Consider the following 25,236-nt stretch of genomic DNA (forward strand, 5'->3'; position numbering starts at 1 on the left):
TATCTCATTCAAGATCACCTCTCTCAAGATTGTCATTATTAATAAACTTGAATATAATTATATACATCATCATCATTTCAGCCTATTGCAGTCTACTGCTGAACATAGGCCTCCACAAGTTTGCGCCAAAAATGCGTGAAATCATGTGTGTTGCCCATAGTCACCACGCTGGGCAGGCGGGTTGGTGATTGCAGGGCTGACTTTGTCGCACCTAAGACGCTGCTGCCCATCTTAGGCCTGTGTACCTATTTCAAAGCCAGCGGTTGGATGGTAATCCCGCCATCGATCGACTTCTTAAAATCCAAGGTGGTAGTGGAACCTTGTTACGTTGATATTTACATATATTTATATTTTTATGTTTAACAATATATCGAGACATTAATTCAACAACTTTAATAGCTTGATAATCACCAGAAAAAGTTGTTTCATTGTAATGAGTAAAATTCGCGTAAACATTAGAATACAATCACTAATTACATTTAGTAACTAGCCGTGACCGTGACTGTATCCGCGTGGAATTATAAAAAAAGTTATTATTCAGTTCGCAGAGTTAGAAAACAAATAAATTTCTGATTTAAAAGTAGCCTAAGTTACTCCTTATTACATCAGCTATCTGCCAATGAAAGACCGTCAAAATCGGTCCAGCCGTTTCAGAGATTGAGAGAGCCGGAACAAACAGACAGACAGACAGACAAACAGACAAAAATTGTAAAAAATGTTATTTTTTAATAGGTACCGTGTATACATCCATATGCATTTAGTAAAAAGCGGTTATTTTAATACTACAAACAGACACTCCAATTACATTTATTTGTATAGATGTATAGTTTACAAACATTTGTATGGCTAAGACAAATATGTGCCATATACGGAATTAGAACTGACACTTTTAAGATCTATTGGATCTCGATAAAGAAATACACTGATATAAGTTATTGTTTAAACAAAGAAACGTCAAAACGTTACCTCTTTACAGTTTTTCCCATCATGCATAAGCATAAATCCAGGATTACATTCGCATTTGTATGAACCAGGTACGGGGATACAATGATGGGCGCATAGCTCGTTTGGCGCGTATTCCTCACATTTAGATGCTATCATTGACAAATCTTAAATACAAAGAAATATATGTACTGCGAAGTCAAATGAGACAAAAAATATTTTTTGTAATCATATCAAAATACGGAAAGATACATTGCTGTAGAGAAAAAAATTAAAAAGTTTTAACATTAAAATTATAGTAAGCAAGAGCTGCTATTCATTGTAGATATTCTATTAAAAATTAATAAAAATTATATTAATATAGTCTATTCGCGTTAAAGAAATAGTGGACTCACTACTGTCATAATAACGACCAATTAACTCGCAGTAATCGTTACAAACGCTATAATTACAGGTGACTGAAATCCCTCACGACCATGGCGCGAAATTTGAGGGAATTTTAAATTTAAAATTAACATCCACGGGCTATAAAACGCCCACGTCTTTTGTTAAACACCATGCAGTATACTTATTACAGGCGATTTATTACTCAAGACTGCAGATTGACAGTAATGTTTAGTAAATCTAGGATAAAAATACTAGGAGTTTCAAAATAGTGACCGCGACTAGTTCCGTGGAATCTAGAAAAAGCGTTCTACTATTGATACGATTTAATAAGTCCATGAGTGCGGTTATGCTGAGTGACAGCGATGACTCTCTATTTTCTTAATGCGAGTTAACCTTTATAAATGTTAACACAAAATTAAATTAAGTTTGTTCTCCATAAATAAACCTTTCATTTACAATGTAGGGTACGAGTTTATCATCATTAAATGACAGGCAATCGAATCGATTTAAACTGTTCTGAATAAATTGAAAAGGCTATTAATCAACAGTTATGGTGTCAAGTTTAAATTGATAGTATCTTAAGTGAACTCACCCTTCTCGGTTGGTTTTGGTTGTGATACTGAATCTCGATGTTTGTCTTGGGAATTACTACTATCTTTGACTGCATCCTACAAATACATTAATATATTATTGTAATTGTCTTTAAAACTAACAAAATATTGTTTTTTTTTTCCTGTGGCCAAAGGTTGTATCAACATCTTAAAACCTTTAATTCCTAGAAATGAATTCAAAGACCTGTTTTACCGTGGATTACTATTTGACGGATGACGTTATCTAACAGATAAAATGATTATGATATATTATTGATAATATGATTATGATAATTAATTAAAGAAACAGGTTTTAAAGGTCTATTCTACCCGCTGTTTAAGTCTGTTCGGTCAATCTAACTGGCCATTAGCCTAGTTTAAAAAAGTCTTACTTTACAAAAGTCTTACCTTGCAACATTGTGAGAAAGCTTCTCCGGCTAATAGTTGCTCAGCGCTCTTACCGTGCACCGACACTGAGCAAGAGGCAGCGCCCCGGGCTTTACCTATAATAGCCCCTGACTTGCACTGGTCACAACATTTCTGTAAAAAAAAATATTTGATCACTTTGTGACTTTTCTTCCTTATGATTATTCTAAAGTTCAGTAACGAAACGAAAAATGATTTTATTATACTTTGCAAAGTTAGTATAGCTAAATTATAGTTGTAAGTAAACTTTTTATAACATACACAATGTAAGAACTAATTTTTATTATAAGTCCCAACACTGGCAACTTAATTGAAACTTTAAACAACATCTTACACGATTATAGCATGTACCATAAAACGGTTACTATAAAATATAATTTACCCTTGCAAACAAGATTAGTTAATAAAATTTCTAATGTATTATGAATAAATAAAATAAATATTAAAATTGACTATGTAATGATGTTCGGTATCGTCTCTACAAGCACTTGTGTATAAGTTATAAATATACGTTTATGATATGGGATATACTTAAGTATGTTCCTTTCATACATACTGAATATTATTCTATTTAATTCCATTATCAATAGTCCCTACTTATATTATAGATGTAAAAGTAACTCTGTCCACCTGTAACGCTTTCGCGTTTAACCACTGAACCGATTTTGGTGAAATTTTGGTAAAGAGATACCTTGGTATCTTGGGAAAGGACATGGGCTACGTTTTATCGTTGATGGAAGTTTGTCATTATCGAAGACAAAATTAAGAAATTTTTATTTAAGGACTTGATAAAGATGGAGGTAGTACACAACGAGATATATAGCCTTAAAATATAGAGCAAAACCTCTGAATAATTACCAAAAACTTACAAATGATCGCGGCTAAATAATACTGATCACAAGTGGTGTTCTGATTCTGTGGTGAGTAAGGTAGAGAGCTCCTGGGGAGTGACAGAGGTGGGTTGGCAACACGCTTGGAAGCTCTTGTTACTACTGGTGACTAGGGAGCCAAAGTAAAAGAAGAAGTACTACTGGTGACTATAAACTATGGTAACCGCTTACCATCAGATGGGTTTAGTCGATTAAAAAAAGCGATAAAGAAATTAGTAAATATATGTAAAAGAAGAATCCTAAAAAATTGAAAATGCTGAATCTCCGAAATAACTATTCCATTTGAATAAAGTCGTGGGTAAAAGTTAGTAATACATATAAGCGCTCTTCTAAAATTATGTCCTGTTTTTATTGACAGCGCTTGCATAACAAAGCGGTCGAAACACTTGTTGCACGTTCAACAGCTGACGCGTTACTAACTCATAAATCAAAGTTGAGTATTTACTAATACAGACACACAGCTGCAGGCCTGTATGCCACGTTCACGATTATTTTGTCGCGTGGGATATTTTACATTGAATTATTAAAACTGATTACATTTTATATACATAAATGTATTATTTTAATTCTTTCTTAATTATTTTTCTCATATTTTTTGTACATCGTAATTCCAAAAAAAATATGAGAAAAAAATTACTGGAATTTTTGCATATTAAATTAATTTTATTTAATACGGGAAATTTCCAGGAGACGGGCAGCAGCGTTTACTGTGTACTATAACATCTACTGCGGTCACCGACACGCAGTGCCAAACGCGGTGACTATGGCTAAAAAAACCCTATGATAGGCGCCAATATATATAGATTAACTTTTAATAATATAATAGGGCTTGAATAATGTAAAGAATATGTAGTCTTCATCGTAATTAAACATACCAAAGCGTTATTATTATTATTTTTATACGTATTAGTTTTCTACGCTTATAATGTACTAAGATTATACGGTTACTACGTTCAAGGATCTAATTTGTAACATTTTACCTAATGGAATTTTGCATGCCAATTCTTTTGTACCGCGTATAATTCCGTTGCAGCGTCCTAGCAGCTATACTAAGAAAAATATGTTAACGAAATATCCCTAAATATGAAATCACATTTTTATTGAAATTCGAAGATTTCTATTTTCTTCAATGTTACGGATATCTTTGCTAATTGTAAATAAATAATGATAACATAATCCAAATATTTCTCTGTTAATACACAGAAAATTATATATATATTTTGTTCCTATTTCAATTTTAAGTCTTGTTGTCTTTAGAACCGTCATTTTGAAGTTAGATAGGTTTTTTTTTTTTTTTGGTAACGAAATTACGTCGATAAACGGTCTAAGTTTGAGCCTAGATAATTCAACGGCTTTTAATCTAAAGACTTACCTGTAAATATATTTTAATTTAATTAAAAACTAACCTTTGCTGAATCTTTCGTCGATCCGCAACTTTTCAAACTTTTCGCTACGTCGATTCCATTTTCGCAGTCAATCTTTTTCCTGCAAAAAAAAATGTATTGTTAAACCTATCTGGACACTTTCAACTTACTGATTTATCAAAAGATAATTTAAAACATTCATCATCATCATCATCATCATTACAGCCTATACAGTCCACTGCTGGACATAGGCCTCCACAAGTTTACGCCAAAAATAACGTGAACTTATGTGTTTTGCCCATAGTCACCACGCTGGGCAGGCGGGTTGGTGACCGCAGTACTGGCTTTGTCGCACCGAAGACGCTGCTGCCCGTCTTCGGCCTGTGTATTTCAAAGCCAGCAGTTGGATGGTTATCCCGCCATCGGTCGGCTTCTTAAGTTCCAAGGTGGTTGTGGAACCTTGTTATCCCTTAGTCGCCTCTTACGACACCCACGGGAAGAGAGGGGGTGGCTAAATTCTTTAGTGCCGTAGCCACACAAAACATTCTTAAGAGATATTTAATGACTCGAAAAATTCGTTACAATTTAATATTTAGGGTTTAACTATCAATTTTTTAAACACAGTTTATATATTATTTTTCAAAAGAGTAACAGCGGAGTTTCTTGCCGATTCTTCTCTGCGGAATCTACATTCCGAATCGGTGATAGCTTAACTTTTACAAAAATAATATTTTATTTATAATGTTTTAATTTGTAAAATGACAATTAGAAAGTGCAGTTTTTGATTTTGATTTATTTCACATGTAACTGTCAAAGCTTGTTACAAGTAAGGCACTGATAGCCTTTTTATGTGAGTTTAAATGAAGTAATTAAGGCTTTTTTAGTTGAACAGAGATAGAGTTTGACATAACTAATATATTATTTGGACACATGATTTAAGAGATACGGGAAGATAAACCTTATGGGTTACTCTGCAGCTGGGTGTACATTGTAGTTAGTAAATTGTAGTTAATAGATACATATACACTTGTAGTAGTCCAAATTAACTTACTCATCAAATAGCAATTAACATTAAATAAAATAAAACACAACCTAATTACCATCTTTACGTATAAAAAGCAGAAAAGTTTGTTTGTTTAAGCGCGCTAATCTCAGAAACAACTAGTTCGAATCAAAAAATTATTTTTGTATTTGATAGTCCATTTACCGAGGAAGTCCGAATTTACCGAGGCTATTTTTACCTCAAATTGACGCGTGTGAAACACCGTGGTACAGTTATAGCTTACTATATTAATTCATTAATCGTAAACTTATTATGTACTAGCGACCCGCTCCGGCTTCGCACGGGTATAAAATATAATTATAGCCTATGTCATTCACTGAAAAAATGATTCAAATCGATCCAGTAGTTTTGATTTATTCATTACTGCCTGTGGCCCGCACGCGTTAACTTTAGAGTAAAAACCGGCCGGAACCGCCGCAAACGCTACGTACCGCAATTTTTAAATCTGTAATATCTTCGAAAATATTCATTTAAATCATTTGCTGTAAAGGGCCATATAGATCTATATTAAATCATCAATGTATTTAAGGTATTTAATTAGATAAGGATTAATGCTGTATTGGTTAAAATCGCTTCGAAAATTAGCCATTATTTGTCGTAAAAAGTAAATGATAAAAAAATGTTATTGTGGGATATCCATAAGAGATAGACATATACCATAGCGGAGTTTTCTGCAGACCTTTTCAATGTGTACAATACTAAGTAGATTATTTTGATAAATCTCGTAGGGTTCAGGCTGCGTTTGCAGTGTAAGCAGAAAAAATGGAATTATTTACGACATCACATTAGAAACCTCAAAAATAACAGTATTTCTCCACTATTTAATGGATGTTATTATACCTATAAACCTTCCTCTTCAATCACACTATTAAAAAAAACAGCATCCAAATCCGTTGCGTAGTTTTAAAGATTTAAGCATACATAGGGACATAGGGATATAAGGACATAGAAAGCGACTTTGTTTTATACTATGTAGTGATTAGTATTATTATTTTGTATTGTAATTTATGACTAATAAATGTTATTAATAAAATAAGGATAGTCGTATCGCACATGTTGGAATTGGGTCGACTTCGGATCTGTATTTGTAATGAGGTCAAGGACGACGGATAACACAATTCCACTTAAAGAATTGTTATTTATCATTATTTTATGAGTATTTATTTATTTATTAAAGGATAACCAACAAAAGATACAATAATAATAGTTTACTATACACGAGTTTACAACAGGGTGTCAATATTCATTTAATTACAGTTTATCACAACATGCATTATCACGTCAAGTAATACAAATAATTAGTTAATGAGTAAATTTATCAATAAGCAATTAATAAAAATTTAAAATGATAATATCGTTAATAATACACGTACCAAGTTCTGTGTGATAATCCAGTAACAATTCAGAATATAACATAAATATATATAATACACGATAAAATACGATGTGAAAAGCGCAAAAAAAAGGAAAACAACAACACAAAACAGGGCAAAATACAATGTCAAAATTATAAAATGATCGAATGTCCAAATTTTAAAACTAAAATAAAATTATAAATAAATTATTTAACGTTGTGTCCATTTGTTATAAGTATTCTTTGACGGTTCGCAGGAAAGTGGACATAATAATTATAAATAAAATAATTTAAAATAAGAAAAATTTAACTACAAGTCAATTTAAAAGTTACGAATTGCATAGTTTAGCTCCAAAATACAACTTACAACAATTCCACATGAACGTTTAACCTATTATTAGTTTTATTTTTCTTTACATTATTATTTTCCAAAAGTTTTTTGTTAAATATCTGATGAAACTAATCAAATCTATATGTAATCTTAATATATATAAATCTCGTGTCACAATGTTTGTTCTCAATGGACTCCTAAACTACTTAACCGATTTTAGTCAAATTTGCACACCGTGTGTAGTTTGATCCAACTTAAAAGATAGGCTATATTTTATTTTGATATATTATGTTATTATTATATTTCAGAAAAAAATAAGGTGATACGAAGTTCGCCAGGTCAGCTAGTACTTATGTATATTTGTTTACATTCATGCTTTTCTATATTTTTTATTAATTCATTAATTTGGATTAATAGCATCTTACGCTGCCAAATAGTACACATAATTTCGCCACTGCTGAACATAGGCTTTCCCCATGTAAGAAAAGGATCAAAGCTTAATCCACCACGCTGCTCTCATGCGAGTTGGCGGTTTTGTATATATCTAATATATAAAATTCTCGTGTATATATATCTAATATATAAAATTCGTAAAAAAAAAAAAAAAAAAAAAAAATCAGATGCATTTAAAACGAAGGAACAAAAAGATTTGTTAACAGATCCTAAAATTAAAATAGAACCTAGCTGTAGTAATGAGTTGGATAAGTCAATAAGTGAACAAAAATGTCCTTGCTGTGATAAGCTAGTAACAAAACCGATGGATCAACATTTAGACGAATGTTTAGCGTTTTTCGATAATAACGCGACAATACCTACAGAGGGTCCCTCTACAAGTTTTGAGACTATTGTAATAGATGACGAATTTGACGAATCGTTGACGTTAAATTCAACGGGAACTAAGTGTCCATGTCCTTGCTGCCTTAAAATGATAGAACTAGTAGATATGAATGATCATTTGGATATTTGCTTGAGTTAATGGCTTTTTTTTTTTTGTTAATAATTCGTGAAGAAAGGCAAAGAGGTAATCTAAGCTAGTCTGTTCACTTTTCCACAATTCAATCTAAGGCAATATTTAAAGTGAACTCATTTTGTGTTTTTATATGATAATTACGATATATATTCATTTGAATTTTTTTTTCTTTGATTAATACGTATGGAAATTATAGGTATTTATATTAAATGTATGATTAATATTAATGTGCTTTAATATAATTGTGCTGTGTGGTTACGGCACTAAAGAATTTAGCCACCCCATCTCTTCCCGTGGGTGTCGTAAGAGGCGACTAAGGGATAGCACAGTTCCACTACCACCTTGGAACTTAAAAGGCCGACCGATGGCGGGATAGCCATCCAACTGCTGGCTTTTTAAATGCACAGACCGAGGACGGGCAGCAGCGTCTTCGGTGCGACAAAGTCAGCCCTGCGGTCACCAACCCGCCTGCCCAGCGTGGTGACTATGGGCAAAAACCCCCATGAGTTCGAACCTAAAAATAAGGCCCTCAGTTCCCGGCAGCCCCACTATTCCCGGCTACGGCAGCGGCCGTGGTAACGGTGGGGTAGAGGGTGCTAAGAATCACCGGGGTACGGGAGGCTGCCATAGAAAAATATTCCTGGCTACGTATAATGGACGCACGCTACGGTTGGACCATCACCTCACCGAACTTGAGGTAGAACTTAGTCACATTAAGTGGAGCATACTGGGGTTGTCTGAAGTCCGAAGAGAGGGAGAGGACACGATGATCCTGGACTCCGGGCACTTGTTCTACTTCCGTGAAGGTGATGGGCTTTCCCAAGGTGGCGTCGGTTTTCTGGTTCACAAGACTCTCACTAACAACGTTGTGGAAGTCAGTAGTGTGTCGACCCGGGTAGCGTACCTTGTACTTAAGCTCACCGACAGGTACTCCCTGAAAGTGATACAGGTATATGCGCCGACCTCGGCACACTCTGACGATGAAGTCGAAGCCTTGTATGAAGATATTACAAGGGCCATACATGGCACTACTTCGACCTTCTACAGCGTTGTTATGGGAGACTTCAACGCTAAAGTGGGAGTACAAGGCCGCGACGGATCGAGCATCGGACCACACGGATTGGGGCACAGGAATCACAGGGGGCAGACGCTTGTCAACTTCCTCGAATCGGAGGGGCTCTTCTTGATGAACTCATTTTTTGAGAAGAAGCCCCAAAGGAGGTGGACATGGCAAAGCCCCGATACTGTGACGAGGAACGAGATAGATTTCATCATAGCGGATAAAAGGCATATATTCAGAGATGTCTCAGTGGTTAACAGGTTTAACACCGGCAGCGACCACCGGCTAGTACGGGGCACTCTGAATATATGTCTCCGAAAGGAGCGGACCCGCTTGATGAAATCTACTCTCCGACCTACGCTGCCCCAAATACTATGTGGCTCCGAGCAGTTTCAGTTGGAACTCCAAAACCGATTCGATTCGCTGGAAACTACTAGCGACGTGGACGAGATAACCGACAACGTGGTGAAGACGGTGTGTACACTGGGTCGCAGGCACTTTCCACCAACAAAGCCAACGAAGCAGTCCAAACTTTCTCCCGAAGCCTTGGATCTGATGCGGCAGAGGCGCGAGTTGCCGGCTGCTTCGCCAGAACAGAGGGCTCTTTCCAAGAGGGTACGGAAAATTATTCGCCGAGACCTCCGCTGCTCAAATACGAGAGAGGTTGCTACTCTGATTGAGCAGAAAAGGGGGTCCAAAGTTTTCCAAAGACCATTGGGGAGAAGCCTTCTTGCGAAGCTTAAAACAGCAGATGGCAGAACCGTCTGCTCTCGCCCTCAGGTCCGAGAAGAGGTTGAGAATTTTTATGGACAGCTGTACTCGTCGAGCGCACGCAAACCTGCGACTTGGGACACCGAAGATCCACGGGCACCATTGTTGCGCCATTATTCGGAGTGTATCCCGGACTTCGAAGAGGATGAGATTGGTGCAGCGCTCGGGCAGCTTAAAAACGGAAGGACCCCGGGGGATGACGGAGTTACCACTGAACTCCTTAAAGCCGCAGGGCGACCTGTCCTGAAAGCCTTGGCAAGACTATTTAACGCCGTCATCCACCGAGGTACCACGCCGGAGGCGTGGTCCAGGAGTGTGGTGGTGCTGTTCTTTAAGAGAGGCGATAAGTCTCTGTTAAAGAATTACAGACCGATCTCACTTCTGAGCCACGTCTATAAGCTGTTTTCGAGGGTTGTTACGAATCGTCTCGCCAGAAGACTCGACGAATTCCAACCACCAGAGCAGGCTGGGTTTCGAAATGGCTACAGCACCGTGGACCACATCCATACTGTTCGGCAGATTATCCAAAAGACGGAAGAATATAATCAACCGCTGTGTATGGCATTTGTGGACTACGAGAAAGCCTTCGACTCCGTCGAGACCTGGGCTGTCCTGGACTCTCTGCAGAGATGTCATATCGACTGGCGATATATCGAAGTACTAAAATCTATGTACGACGCGGCGACGATGACCGTTCATGTCAATGACCAAAGAACAAGACCTATTTCCCTCCGGCGCGGGGTAAGACAGGGGGATGTAGTATCACCGAAACTGTTTACCACTGCGCTAGAGGATGTTTTTAAGACCTTGGATTGGGGGGAACGGGGCATCAACGTCAACGGTGAATTCATCTCTCACCTTCGTTTCGCCGACGATATTGTCATCTTTGCGGAGACGCTGGATGAGTTAGGCCAAATGCTGGCCGGCCTAAACGAGTCCTCCCGACGTGTCGGTCTCTGTATGAACTTGGATAAGACGAAAGTTATGTTTAACAACCAAGTCATACCGATACCGGTATCGGTCGATGGTACCCTTCTCGAAGTTGTTCAGGATTATATTTACCTAGGCCATACTATCCAACTAGGCCGCAACAACTTCGAGAAGGAGGCCGATAGGAGGATTCGGTTGGGCTGGGCGGCGTTTGGCAGACTCCGTCGAGTCTTCACTTCGAAGATTCCGCAATGCTTGAAGACAAAAGTTTTCGAGCAATGCGTCCTGCCTGTGTTAACATACGGAGCCGAGACGTGGACACTGACCAAGGGACTGGTCCACAAGTTTAAAGTCGCACAACGTGCAATGGAACGGGCTATGCTTGGGGTCTCTCTCAAAGACAGGATTAGAAATGAGACTATCCGCGAGAGAACGAAAGTAACCGACATAGCCCACAGAATTAGCAAGTTGAAGTGGCAGTGGGCTGGTCATCTGTGTCGCAGGACCGATGGCCGTTGGAGTAGACGGGTCCTAGAGTGGAGACCGCGTCTTGGCAAACGCAGTGTGGGACGTCCTCCGGCCCGTTGGACCGACGATCTACGTAAAATTGCCGGTGTAGGCTGGATGAGGATTGCGGAAGACCGGGATGTGTGGCGCGAACTTGGGGAGGCCTATGTCCAGCAGTGGACTGCGATAGGCTGAAGTGAAAATTCTCGTGTCGCGGTATTTATAGTTAAACTCCTCCGAAATGGCTTGACCAATTCTCATGAAATTTTGTGTTCATATTGGGTAGGTCTGAGAATCGAACAATTGGCTTTGTCGTAGCGTCTTCGGTACCTGCCTGCCCAGCGTGGTGACTATGGGCAAAACACGTGAGTTCACGTTATTTTTGGCGTAAACTTGTGGAGGCCTATGTCCAGCAGTGGACTGTATAGGCTGTAATGATGAGAATCGAACAAAATCTATTTTTAGTGTTAAGTAGTCCCCCTAAGATAAGGTAGGCAAGGTAAGGTAAGGTAGGTAAGGTAGGTAAGGTAACCCCTAAATTTATTTTCAATTTTTAGATAAATTATTTATTTTTTATTTTATTATGATTTGGCGTTGAAAAATACATATACAATCCTAAATTTTCACCCTTCCACCACCAACTCCTGTTTCTTAATAGCGTTTAGCGGCAAGATAACGTTTGCCGAGTCAGCTAGTATTACAATAAATACTTCTAAAAGTAATGAATGATTTACAAAAGCTTTACTGACGTAGAGTTAGACCGTTATTTGTTTTCGCTACATTAAGGAAGTCTGAGCGATAACTTTAAAACTATATTTTGCATTCAGTTGCTACACAGTTGCAAGAGTGTTTCTACCTACTAACGACTATCGTACAGTAATTTACATTGAATAATATTTATAACCGAATTAATAATTTTAACCGATTATTCTTAATACATAAAATTCTCGTGTCACAATGTTAGTTACTATACCTCGGCTGAACCGATTTTTATGAAATTTTGTGTGCATATCGGGTAGGTCTGAGAATTGGATAACATCAATTTTTCATACCCCTAACTTATAAGGGAGATCGGGCGATTTAGAGGGTAATAGCATAGGTATATGGGAAAACAACGTTTGCGGGGTCACCTAGTTTATTAAATAAATAAATATTCGTTATAATGAAATAAGTTTTTCGGATTTCATCGCGGTTTATTAGGTTTTTAACCGACTTCCAAAAAAGGAGGAGGTTCTCAATTCGACTGTATTTTTTTTTTTTTTTTTTTATGTATGTTACATCAGAACTTTTGACCGGGTGGACCGATTTCGACAAATTTTGTCTTAATCAAAAGGTGGTGTGTGTCAATTGGTCCCATTTAAATTTATTTGAGATCTAACAACTACTTTTCGAGTTATATCTAATAATGCGTTTTTACTTGACGCTTTTTTCGTCGACCTACGTTGTATTATACCGCATAACTTTCTACTAGATGTACCGATTTTGATAATTCTTATTTTGTTGGAAAGGGTATATCCCTAGTTTGGTACCATGATAAGGAAACCAGGATCTGATGATGGGATCCCAGAGAAATCGTGAGAAACTCTCGAAAATTCGCAATAACTTTTTACTGGGTATACCGATTTTGATAATTTTTGATTTAATCGAAAGCTGATGTTTATCATGTGGTCACATATAAATTTTATCGAGATCTGATAACTACTTTTTCAGTAATCTTTGATAACGCGTAGTTACTTGACTATTTTTTCGTCGATCTACGTTGTATTACTCGTCGATGTAATTGAAGTCGGTTGTTTTTTTCGTTTAGCAAACACAATTATTACATGCCCGACGTTTCGGATACTTTACAGCAACCATGGCCACGGGAGGACTCAGAGAGACGAAAAAGTTGTTTTGATATAGTGAGTGAAATTTGCGTAAAAATTAGAAAACACTAAACGTTCGGTTAAAATTTAGTAATTATGATCAATTATACTAACAAAGGAAACTGCTTTAACTGCAGTGTTTTTTAAAGAGTAGGTACCGTAGACTGGGGTGAATTTGATCATTTTCAGGATTTAAACGGTTATTTTTCTTAAAATATGCGCACGAAATATAGTAAAATAATAATTAAATATCGGTTTTATCTATACTGTCCATTTCTTGAATATATATTTTTTATTTTTGATTATTATTTTAGACTAGCTGACCCGGCGAACTTCGTATCGCCTAACAGTCGATTCTTTAATTTTATTATTTTTTTTTTAGAATTTTTCTCTCCGTAAGAACCATCCTCGTACTTCAAGGAATATTTTAAAAAAAGAATTAGCGAAATCGGTCCAACCGTTCTCGAGTTTTGCGCTTAGCAACACATTCAGCGACTCATTTTTATATTATAGATAAATAAATAAAATGCCAGTGATCAATTTTAAACTATGACCGGGTTGATATCACCTTTTTTTTCAACGGAAATCGAAAGAATTCCCAATCAGTAAGAAAATGGGGAAATATTTAAAATTCGCTCGTATCTCTAGGAGTTATAAGGTTTTTTTTTTAATGTCTTTGAAGTTACTTTGACAAATAGAAACAAAGATATTTTACGAAATATTCAACTTTATAATAAAAATAAACGTCTTTCTGTATTAAATTTGTTTTTAAGCATTATCAATAAATTATAAAACAATTATAAACTTGTATGATATTTAATACAGATATTCCTTGTTTATCAAGGAATATTTTCGAGAACGTTCGTAAATCTAAAGAGATAGTGTAAATCCCCATTCAGGACTTTTCGCTGCAGATTTATATATAGTTATTATAATAGACTCTTCATTTTCTGAGAAAACAGGTTTTGCACCAGGACTTCTCCCAAATTTACCATGGTATTTGTTATAAATTGTTCCATAGGGTATATAATACTTTTAAAATGCGTCATGTAAGGACAAACGGTTTTCAACTACGTTATAGCGTTATTTAAAACTTCTTCAGTGTAATTCTGGTAATCACGAGACCCTAAGTGCTTTTTGTAGGTTTTTGGCATGAAGCTTAAACAATAAAAAATATATTATGGTTATTAAAAATACTATAAGTAAATAAATAGTCTATGTAATTGGAAAGAGATTACTTCATGGGGTAACATCGATAAATGATCGAAGTAAACCCACATAGGTGATCAATGACACCCTATACAAAATACGCCGCCAAAACTCCGGTGGATTTCAAGGTTATTATTTGTGACAAACGTCGATGCTATAGACGAATGAATTTCTGATTCGGTGAATTATTTACGTTTAATACATTTACAGTACTCAATGTTGTATTTTAGAAGTTTTTAGAGCTTTTAAATTTACACAAAACTAGTACTTACCATATTTAACGTATTTTTTCCCAAGCCGACACGGATCTATTCCACAGCGACTGAGCACACGATGATAGTGACATTTAGTTTTGAAAACGATGCGAACTAATTCGCACTATTCGAGTTTAAAAACAAAACTAAGCTCTTATCAAAGTTAGCCCGCGATTCAAAGTAACCCCATTCTACGGTAACTGCGAATTTCTTTTCCGTTTCCTTTTTCCGAATTTAGCGATTCATTTTAATAACATGGATAAATAACCAGTAAAATACGAAGTTTTTATAATAACTTATTTTATCGACCTTTCAGAGTTTGATAACAATAACAAATCTCTTAGTATTGACACTGAAAATGCACCCTCCGCACGAAATATTTTTGTCCTGCCATTTAGCGCAGTTCTCAGAACTATTTACGCATCTATTATTAACGTTGACCAAGCTTAAATTATTCAGTTCAATTTTATATCATTAATTAGAAACGCAACACTTGAAAACCAAATACATTATCCTGTTCAATACATTTTCCTGGTAATTATTTTTCTGAAGATATATGACATTCATATATATACGTGTATGATATGACAATATTTTGTTTGATATTAAGGAGTGATTAAAAAACATTTGCTATATCTACGCATTTTAAAATATTTGCAGTTGTAACTTCATATCCAACGATCAGATAGATCTTAATTTCTTCTCTATTCTTTTATTGGCAAAATTATCTGCACTATTTCAGCACTTGTAAAAATCATTTTATTTAATAATTAAGTACAAATCAAAATGTACAAATGATATTCGATAATAATTGTTCGATATTAAAGATTGACATTTACGATGTGTCTGGTAAATAAGTTTGCAAATAGTTTAAAATAAAATACAAGCTTTGATGATGACATGCGCTTTATTGAGATCCAAGCTTGCAATTGTTTTTATAAATTATTAACAGGAAATCTATACCCAAATATCATATACACGAAAATTAATCATATACATGTCAGAAATAATAATTAATTATAAGAATAGACACTTCGTCTAAGTCGTCTCCTCATACGTTGTCTTTTTACTACTTACAGACAGCTACCAAATTCATTAAATTAATTAAAAAGATATTCCTTCATAAAATATTTTGTTAATTGTTGATGAATTATAGGTTAAACTTTTCCCAACTTTGAAATATTTATTCGAAATTACTTTTCAATCGTACAAATTGTAAACATCTCCTCTCCTATAGTTACATGAGAAGACTTACTTCCTATACTTGAGAAGAGGGCTAATCCGCCTCGTTTGTATACTTTGGTAAGATGGACACTAAGCTGTATACTTACGTAAAATATTCTTTACAACATTGATCCATGGCGAATATACACAGCGAATCAAATGACGCAGGCACGGGAGGCGGTACTGATGAGGAGCAGTCTTCAACAGTATGATTTTGGGCGTACGCTGTCCCTTGGTTGCAACACAACTGCGTCGTTTCAGCCATTTCATCTGCGAGTGAGCCTGGAAGTTGAAAATTCTATATAACAATTGCACTTTATGTATCAAAATCATTAGGTACAATGTGTTGCTAAATTATATTCAAACCATTGTTTGCTACTGTTTTTGGTACAGTGCTACCAAAAATAGTAGGTATACGTAGTAAAAATAGGGGCAATAAGCTTATGGCCCGCCTGGTGGTATGACGTTACCGTAACATATTAACGCCCTGCAAGTCTAGGAGGCATGCTGTGTGGTTACGGCATCAAAGATATAACCACCCCCTCTCTTCCCGTGGGTGTCACAAGAGGCGACTAAGTAATAACACAATTCCACTACTACCTTGGAACTTAAAAAGCCGACCGATAGCGAGTTAACCATCCAACTGCTGGCTTTGAAATACACAGGCCGAAGACGGGCAGCAGCGTCTTCGGTGCGACGAAGTCAGCCCTGCGGTCACCAACCCGCCTGCCCAGCGTGGTGACTATGGGCAAAAAACATGAGTTCACGCCATTTTCAGCGTGAACTTGTGGCCTATGTCCAGTAGCGGACTGCGAAAGACTGCTGTAATGATGGTGTGATGAAGTCTAGGAGCATTATAAGCGTGTTTCCAAATCTACCCCCAGCTCTACCTAGAAGCTCTGTCAACCTAATTTATCACAGAAACATAACACTGCTTGAGAGCAGTAATTACTTGGGTTAATCTTCTGTAAGGTTAAGGAACTTCCCCAGAGCTGTTCCGTAATTTGAAGCGTGATACATCTGATGTTCTCTACCTTAACAACAGATTAGAATAATGAAAACCTTTATCTTCGTGTTAGCACGTTCTTTTGCATTGTTTGGTCTGTCTATTAGAACTTTTCTAACAGAAAGTCTTGTGGTGTTAGTCCAAACCAGGTGTCTTTACTTTACTTTTTAATATTATTGATGTTTGAACCTCGAATCTATACATATAATAAAATGGTAGGAAAGTCAAAACAGTACATTGAATATTTTTTTTAAAGAATACTTGGGGTGTGATCTACAATCGATACATCGTCGATCGTCTCAGCTAGTACAAAACATAAATTTAATTACAAAACATTTAAACAAATCGGTGTGAATTTTTAATTGGTTTTTGTAATTTTCTAATATGTATAAACTTTAATTGTGTATTATTACAACCGTAAATTCACCTTAAATAATTAAATAAATAAATAAAGTTGATGTTGTTTCTGCTACTTGTTATTCAGTATACTTCTATCATTATATATTTTATATTCATTTGTGTGATAATTATGACTACTCAGAGTAGTAAAAAATTATCCATCATTTGATATCTGATATCTTTTAACATACTCACACGATTGTCTGTTCCTATGGTAAGCAACTTTATACTTACAACTACTTGTATTATAGCTAACAGCCGGCTGATGTAGCTAAATACTTTTTTTATTAATATACTTAGAAATACAAATATTACACCCAGACTCAGGTGGGAATTTAACCCGCAACCCACGGAGCAGAAAGCACTAGAAAATGCACCAACGAGCTAGTCAAAACTTAACTAAGTTAACTTTGAATTTAGAAAACTTCAACCAAATAGCATAGAAGTAACCTCATTACAAAAAAAAATCGTAATATTCATGCTATCTTGTTATTTCAATTACTAATTTTACTTAAAAGTCATAAACCTGTCGTAAATTAGCTTGTTTTTTTTGAGTTTCTTTCTGTTCTTTAGTCATAAAGAATTTTTGTTCCGCAGCTTAATACCCCGCTGTCACGGCTCGTCAAAGAATCTGTGGCTACCTTACTCAGTGTCATCTTTCAAACGGCTGAAACAGTTACCAAGTCAGGAAACTCCAGATTTTTAGCAAGCTTTTCCTACTATTTTTACTATACTATATTCCTACTATTTAAACTTACTATATATTATAGACAGACTTAAACATCGCAAGCGCGTTGCCGACCCAATCCCCAAACCCCCCAGGAGCTCTGGTCACCTTACTCACCAACAGGAGCACAATACTGCTTGAAAACAGTATTATTTTGCTGTGATCTTCTGTAAGGTCGAGGTACTACCCCAGTCGGGCTCCAAATCTAGACTAATCCGGATATCAAACAGCCTGACTGTTTGAAGAAGTCGATCGTTCTGAATAATTAAATATGGAGTTTCACGAGCATTCGTTCTAGATAATTGTTCCCATTACCGAGACACGATTAACACGAAATTGATTCGTACGACGAAAATAGCTAACTGGTTTATTATAAGCTCTTCGTGAGGATAAGCCGTTTAAAACTTTTAAAGCTGCCAGTAAGGCATTATTTATACAGTGATAAATGATAATTGTGTTTGCTCGCAAACGAAAAAAAAAACGACTTCATCATCGACGAGTAATACAACGTAGATCGACGAAAAAATAGTCAAGTAAATACGCATTATCAAAGATTACTCCAAAAGTTGTATTCAGATCTTGATGAAATTTAAATTTGACCACATGATAAACATCAGCTTTCGATTAAATTAAAAATCATTAAAATCAGTACACCCAGTAAAAAGTTATTGCGGATTTTCAAGAAGTTCCCTCGATTTCTCTGGGATTCCATTATCAGATTCTGGTTTCCTTATCATGGTACTAAACTAGAGATATCTTCTTTCCAATAAAAAAAGAATTATCAAAATCGGTACACCCAGTAAAAAGTTATTGCAGATTTTCAAGAGTTTCCGTCGATTTCTCTGGGATCCCATCATCAAATCCTGGTTTTCTTATCATGGTACTAAATTAGGGATATCTCATTTCCAACAAAAAAATAATTATCAAAATCGGTACATCCAGTAGAAAGTTATGTGGTATAATACAACGACGAAAAAAGCGTCAAGTAAAAACGCATTATTAGATATAACTCGAAAAGTAGTTGTTAGATCTCAAATAAATTTAAATGGGACCAATTGACAGATACCACCTTTCGATTAAAAAAAAATTGTCGACATCGGTCCACACGGTCAAAAGTTCTGATGTAACATACATAAAAAAAAATACAGTCGAATTGAGAACCTCCTCCTTTTTTGGAAGTAGGTTAAAAATAAACACCTCGGACACAAAGTGTTATAGCCCGTAGGGCGAAATTCTGTCCGAAAATTTCGAAAGTATTCCGGAAAAACATATAATGCATAAATTAATGTTCAAATCACGAGAATCGTCTGTTTGTCATAAACATTGATTTGTGATGAGATATTGATCCTGCGGCCCTTAACATAACAACGAGTAGCTATGATCAATGAGTCAAGTCGTCGTTACTTCTACTTAGTGTCATTCACACACAACAAAATAAACATAGATAAGATTGTTTGTTACCTATTACTAGGTATTTTTACCTTTCGCATGCGTAGTTAGCTGAAAAGATAGTTTATATTGTAGATATATTTTGATCGAAGTTCTTAAATCAAATTAGTCGTCATTCATCTGTTTTTGGTGGTTTTGACACTTCCAGACTTATTGGCTAGAAAATCGAAGGACGAGTGATTTTAGCCAAAATAAAGATCAATGTCAAACTAATCTAACATTGTCTGTGTACATTTTTCACGCTTTTCCAACATCTTTATCTACATCATATAGGAGGATACGTGAAGCAAAAGCTTTGTACCCCTTTTTACAAAAATTGCGCGGATGGAGGAGTATGAAATATCGCACACTTATAATTAATATAGAGAAGGATGCACATGTGCAGAATGCTAATATGTTTTAAAAATTATGCATAAAATTATATTAAATCAATAAAAAAAAAATTACATACACTACCATGTATTTGACATACACACGCATATTATACTCTTTTGTTGATTATCAAAGTCTTTAGTTAAATTGAAAAATATTAAAAAAGTTTCAGTATTTTCATAATTTTTTGGTTCAAAACAAAAATTATACATGACATATAAAAACATACCTATGTCTGTAATGATATATGTAGGTTTGAAATCAAAAACAATAAATTACTGTCAACGGATACGATCCCATGTGTCTTTGGTTACGACACGTAAAGGTCTTTAAGCTACATCTAAATCAAAGTGTGCCATCTGTCACATTAAAAGCATGACATCATATTGTCTACTAGCTAAACCGGTGTACTCTTCGTGCCGACATTTTTTTTTTTTTCGTAAATCGATTGTTTTCGTTTACAAATTTTATCCTGAAAAAACCAAAACAGCAAAAAAATGATCTGATTTCGCGCTGTCGCTCCTAAGTTACAAGCGTCAGTATATGCTTTATGGCAATTTGTTTTTGTTCATATAAATTTAGTTTAACAGCGAGAACTTGACTTTTAACCTACGCTTAAGATTTTTTTAATTTCTATTTTTCTATCCCTTTTCTTAACTTATCCTTAAGATCATCCCATCTTTAGCGAGCAAACCATTTGTGGCTCCTCTCAAGTGCTTGTGAATGAGGGCTTAAGATTGTTTATTTATTATAATATAAATGAAGTTATATGAGTATAAATGATTGCTTTACATAAAGTAAAATTATACATAAATATGTTTGTTCTCAAAGAAATAAAGCTATTTAAATTAACGTGGATAAGTATTTACACCTTTTTACACATAACCCTAAAGCTACTAGTTAGATCTCATTAAATTTAAATTGACTCACAGTATAAGGTTATTATTATTACACATAAAAATACAGTCTAATTGAGAACCTCTTCCTTTTCTTTGAAGTCGGTAAAAAGAGCAAAACATCGTTAACTGGCTGATATAGTGGTATATGTAGTTTTCTGCCGATTTTTCTCTGCAGAATCTAAATTACGAATGGATGGTAGCTTTACTTTTAATGATTTTGAATTAAAATTTTAATTTGTAAGATGACGATCCGAAAGTGATTTTGACGCCTATTTGAAATAAGTTTTTTTTAATTTTGTTTTTCACATAGTAGCACATGTTTAATGAACACCAAAAAGGTTTTACAATCTAATTAGCATACAAAAATTATCAATCGATAACTTATAAATCAGTTAAACAAATCAATGTCCAAACATTACGTAAACGACTTTATATGTTAATTTGTCTGTCAATGCCATCAGCAAAGGTAGGTGTTTAATTGCAGTCAATAATTTCGTAAAAGATTTCATGAAGATATTGGCAATGATAAGAAAATATAATATTTTGTGTGTTTGTGTATTTTTTATATATTGAAAGTTTTTTGTTTATTTTCTGGTGACGATCAGTATTGTGTGGCTGAGAGATTAGTTCTTATAATGTCATTGCGTGGGTTCGATTCCCGTTGAGAGCGAAAGTTTGCAATAAGTTTCTAGTTTTAGTGTTACTTCTTATACATTTTTAGTATATCTGTTAGAGAACGAATAGTTGTATATCTTGACTCTTGTATAATTATGTTTGTTGGCAAATGAAAAAAAAAGGACTTCGGTTACATAGATAAGTAATACAACGTAAGTAGACGAAAAAATGGTCAAGTAAATGCGAGTTATCGAAGATTACTCAAAAAGTAGTTATTAGATGTCAATCAAATTTAAATGGGACTACAAGCATCAGCTTACGACTCAAACAAGAATCATCAAAATCAGTATACCCAGTGAAAAGTTATCGATACAACATAGCGTTGGTCGACGAAAAAATTATTAAATAAATACGCATTTTTAAACATAACACGAAAAGTACTTGTTTGACCGCAATTAAATTTAAATGGGAGATATGCACCACCTTCCGATTAAAAAAAATCATCAAAATCGGTCCACCCGGTCAAAAGTTTTAAGGTAAAGATACGTTAAAAAAATACAATCGAATTGAGAACCTCCTCCTTTTTTGTAACTCGGTTAAAGAACGATCGACTCTTAATAGGAGAATCATTCGCAAACGCGCAAAAAAAAGCAAAAAAAAACCAGGCAAAGGTTTTCATATTCACAGACTGTATAACAAAAACCATGATTTTCAAATACCAAAATATAGGGATCGATTATTTTCATAAACCTAACATCATTAAAAAAACGAGTGTGCTTTAGACCACACGACTGAAGTAAAACTTACGAAACGTAACTCTCTCTCTTTCTATCTTTACTAACTCATAAATCCCGTACGCCCCGCTGATCACTATTTTTCGTAACGCTCTCGTCATGCATTCACCAGCTCACTCCCCAAGTCAATCGTGCGTTAAGAAGTTTTACTTCAAAAAAAACTTTAACTATAAATAACCAGCATATCATCAAAACAAGCAAATCCATTATCGTTTAATTAAGAAGATAATTAAGTCGAAGATATATATCGGAAGAACAATTATCAATGAGAACCACGAATCATAAAAAAGTTAACAAAAAACATCACTACTATTAAAATTGGACAACAAATCCCACAAAGACAATCTGGATTAAGTAATTCCAGAATTTTAAACAATATTAGTATTGGGTAGTAATAAGTAGGTAGAAGTAGTACCCGTTCCAGAAATTTAAATAGTAATTAATAAATTCACTCTACTTGTACATGTAAAGGCATTCTTGGTCTCATTAAGCCATTATCATGTCTAAAATAGGATATGCAACGATGATAGCAATATAAAACGCGTTCTAGAGAAATTTCCTTATCACAATTTTCACGATTATCGCTAAACCAACATTGCAATAGATATGGTCCACTTTACAGAATCTAAAACTTTCTAGTTAAGAAGCACCTTGCTACTTACTACTCATTAATACATTAATTATAACAAAAAAAAAAAAAAAATTATTTAATTACGAAAATATAAGAAAAATCCTATCTTTATGATATACAATAAGACTTTTCTTGTGTTTCATCTATTTGCCATTAAAAACTAACAATAGTAAACTTTCAATTAGAAGTCCCAAAATCTAAAATAAAGATCGAAAAATCTGTTAAAAGTTAAGGCATAAAATACTCTATTATAAACTAAGCTTATATTACAGGATCAGAACAGGATCATTAAAATATTAATATAAGCACAAAACAATAGCCAATAAATTATATCTTACCGTCCACATACGGCATGGGCAGGATAAACAGACACAATACAAAATACCACATTATCACAATTGCAATAAACAAACTTTTCAAAAAAAAAAAAAACTTTTAAAATATATCACAAAACGTCTCCTGTCTCGCTACATTTCACTCAAATTCGATATGTGCGAAAGAGATGAAATAATAAAATAAAAGTTATCGCATTTTTAAATTAAAAAGATTCCGTGGATCCTTAATACAAGAGCGTTGCGCAGGAGTGTGTCGTGAGAGCGTACGCGAGCGAGTCTATTTCGGTCGGCGTGTATGGCCGCCGGCTCTGTCTTGTCAAAGATTTGTAACTGCAGATGTGGCTATGCATATCACTGGAAGCTACCTAACAGGGCCTTTAAAAACACCTATTTACATTACCTTTAAAAACATAGCAATAAGAATAAATTTGAATCTTAATTTAATGTATTACTAAAACTTTTGTCTGTAGCATGTATGGAAATGGAAAAAAAATCTTTAACTATGTTGTAATATATTATATTTAATACACAATTTATTTTAAGCGTGAAAATAAGCAAGCAAAGATAATAAAATGAAAAATATGTAGTTTATCTAGACATTACCTTCGTTCACATCTTTATTATTAAGCAATCTTGATATATTATTTTAATTTTTTTGTTTCTTCTTTTAAGGTTTATAATTGTAATGTGTGTGTCTAAGTGTAAAAATAAACAGTAGTACTTACTATATATAAGTTATGATGTACAGGTTTTATACCCATTGACATCAAATTTTTAATAAAAACTTAAAAAATAAAAATCACGAAAAATATATGCTTATATAACATTGTAGTATTACGATAATTTACATCAATAAACCTAATACTTTTATTATGCAGGACTAACAACGGTTATGTTTTTGACAATAGCGTCTGCAACGTTGCCGAAATATCTATCAAATATCAGTCAGATCAGTTTCAAAATGACAATAGCAATAATTCGCAATAATACCCATTGACATCAAATTTTTAATAAAAACTTAAAAAATAAAAATCACGAAAAATATATGCCTATATAACATTGTAGTATTACGATAATTTACATCAATAAACCTAATACTTTTATTATGCAGGACTAACAGCGGTTATGTTTTTGACAATAGCGTCTGCAACGTTGCCGAAATATTTATCAAATATCAGTCAGATCAGTTTCAAAATGACAATAGCAATAATTCGCAATAACATAAAAGTAAGTGACCGTAAAGACTTATGAAAGAACTTAATTTAGTGAATAGACAAAATGAATTGGTTCGTCTGTTTTTATCATAATCTGCAATACCCCTCCTACAAGTCCGCATCTTAAGCGAGATGCTGCAGGACATTCAATAAAATGCCCTATGGCTCGCGGAGCTTTTAATGAATATACTTATTGTTTTTTTATCGGATTTTGTTTAATAAATCAATGGGATTGTACACCTTCGGAGCGATGAAAGCACGTTTTTTTCTTTTTTGTTAATGTTGTTTTATAAATTTATTAATACAGATCGGGCCATACAGATGTTTGCCGTGGTCTGGGTGTTTGTGCAGTCCTTGTGGGTCTTAGTGCGAGTTCGTGCAATCAAATAAAAGTAAATTTTTCTTTGTCCTAGTAGGCTTTCTTTACATTTACACTTTATAGTTATAAAGCCTTTTATTGTCGTGCCCATTACATTGAATTTATTCAATTTAATTAACATAATATCATAAATAAAAAACATCTACACTTTACTAATTATAGATACTAGCTTATTTGTAACGTAGATTCTGCCGACGAAAGCTTGCTAAAACTCAACAGTTACTATTTAACAAAAATATTAAAACATAACACATTTTTTTTGTGCAATATTAGTCATGT

At 34.6% G+C, this 25,236-nt stretch overlaps 1 protein-coding gene across 1 annotated transcript in view; it reads right to left on the reverse strand.

Annotated features, from left to right (window-relative positions):
* Positions 1–23,469, reverse strand: part of LOC123666398 (fibrillin-1-like) — a 42,614-nt gene extending 19,145 nt beyond the window's left edge. The window contains exons 1-6 of the mRNA XM_045600492.1: positions 23,368–23,469; positions 16,245–16,419; positions 4,642–4,720; positions 2,328–2,459; positions 1,922–1,997; positions 967–1,109 (exon numbers count right to left, since the gene is read on the reverse strand). Of these exons, the coding sequence (XP_045456448.1) occupies positions 967–1,109; positions 1,922–1,997; positions 2,328–2,459; positions 4,642–4,720; positions 16,245–16,419; positions 23,368–23,419 (657 nt within the window). The 5' untranslated portion in view covers positions 23,420–23,469. The remainder of the gene's footprint in view (positions 1–966; positions 1,110–1,921; positions 1,998–2,327; positions 2,460–4,641; positions 4,721–16,244; positions 16,420–23,367) is intronic.
* Between the last annotated feature and the right edge of the window lie 1,767 nt (positions 23,470–25,236).

The sequence above is a fragment of the Melitaea cinxia genome, chromosome 26, assembly GCF_905220565.1.
Source record: "Melitaea cinxia chromosome 26, ilMelCinx1.1, whole genome shotgun sequence".
NCBI classification, from domain to species: domain Eukaryota; kingdom Metazoa; phylum Arthropoda; class Insecta; order Lepidoptera; family Nymphalidae; genus Melitaea; species Melitaea cinxia.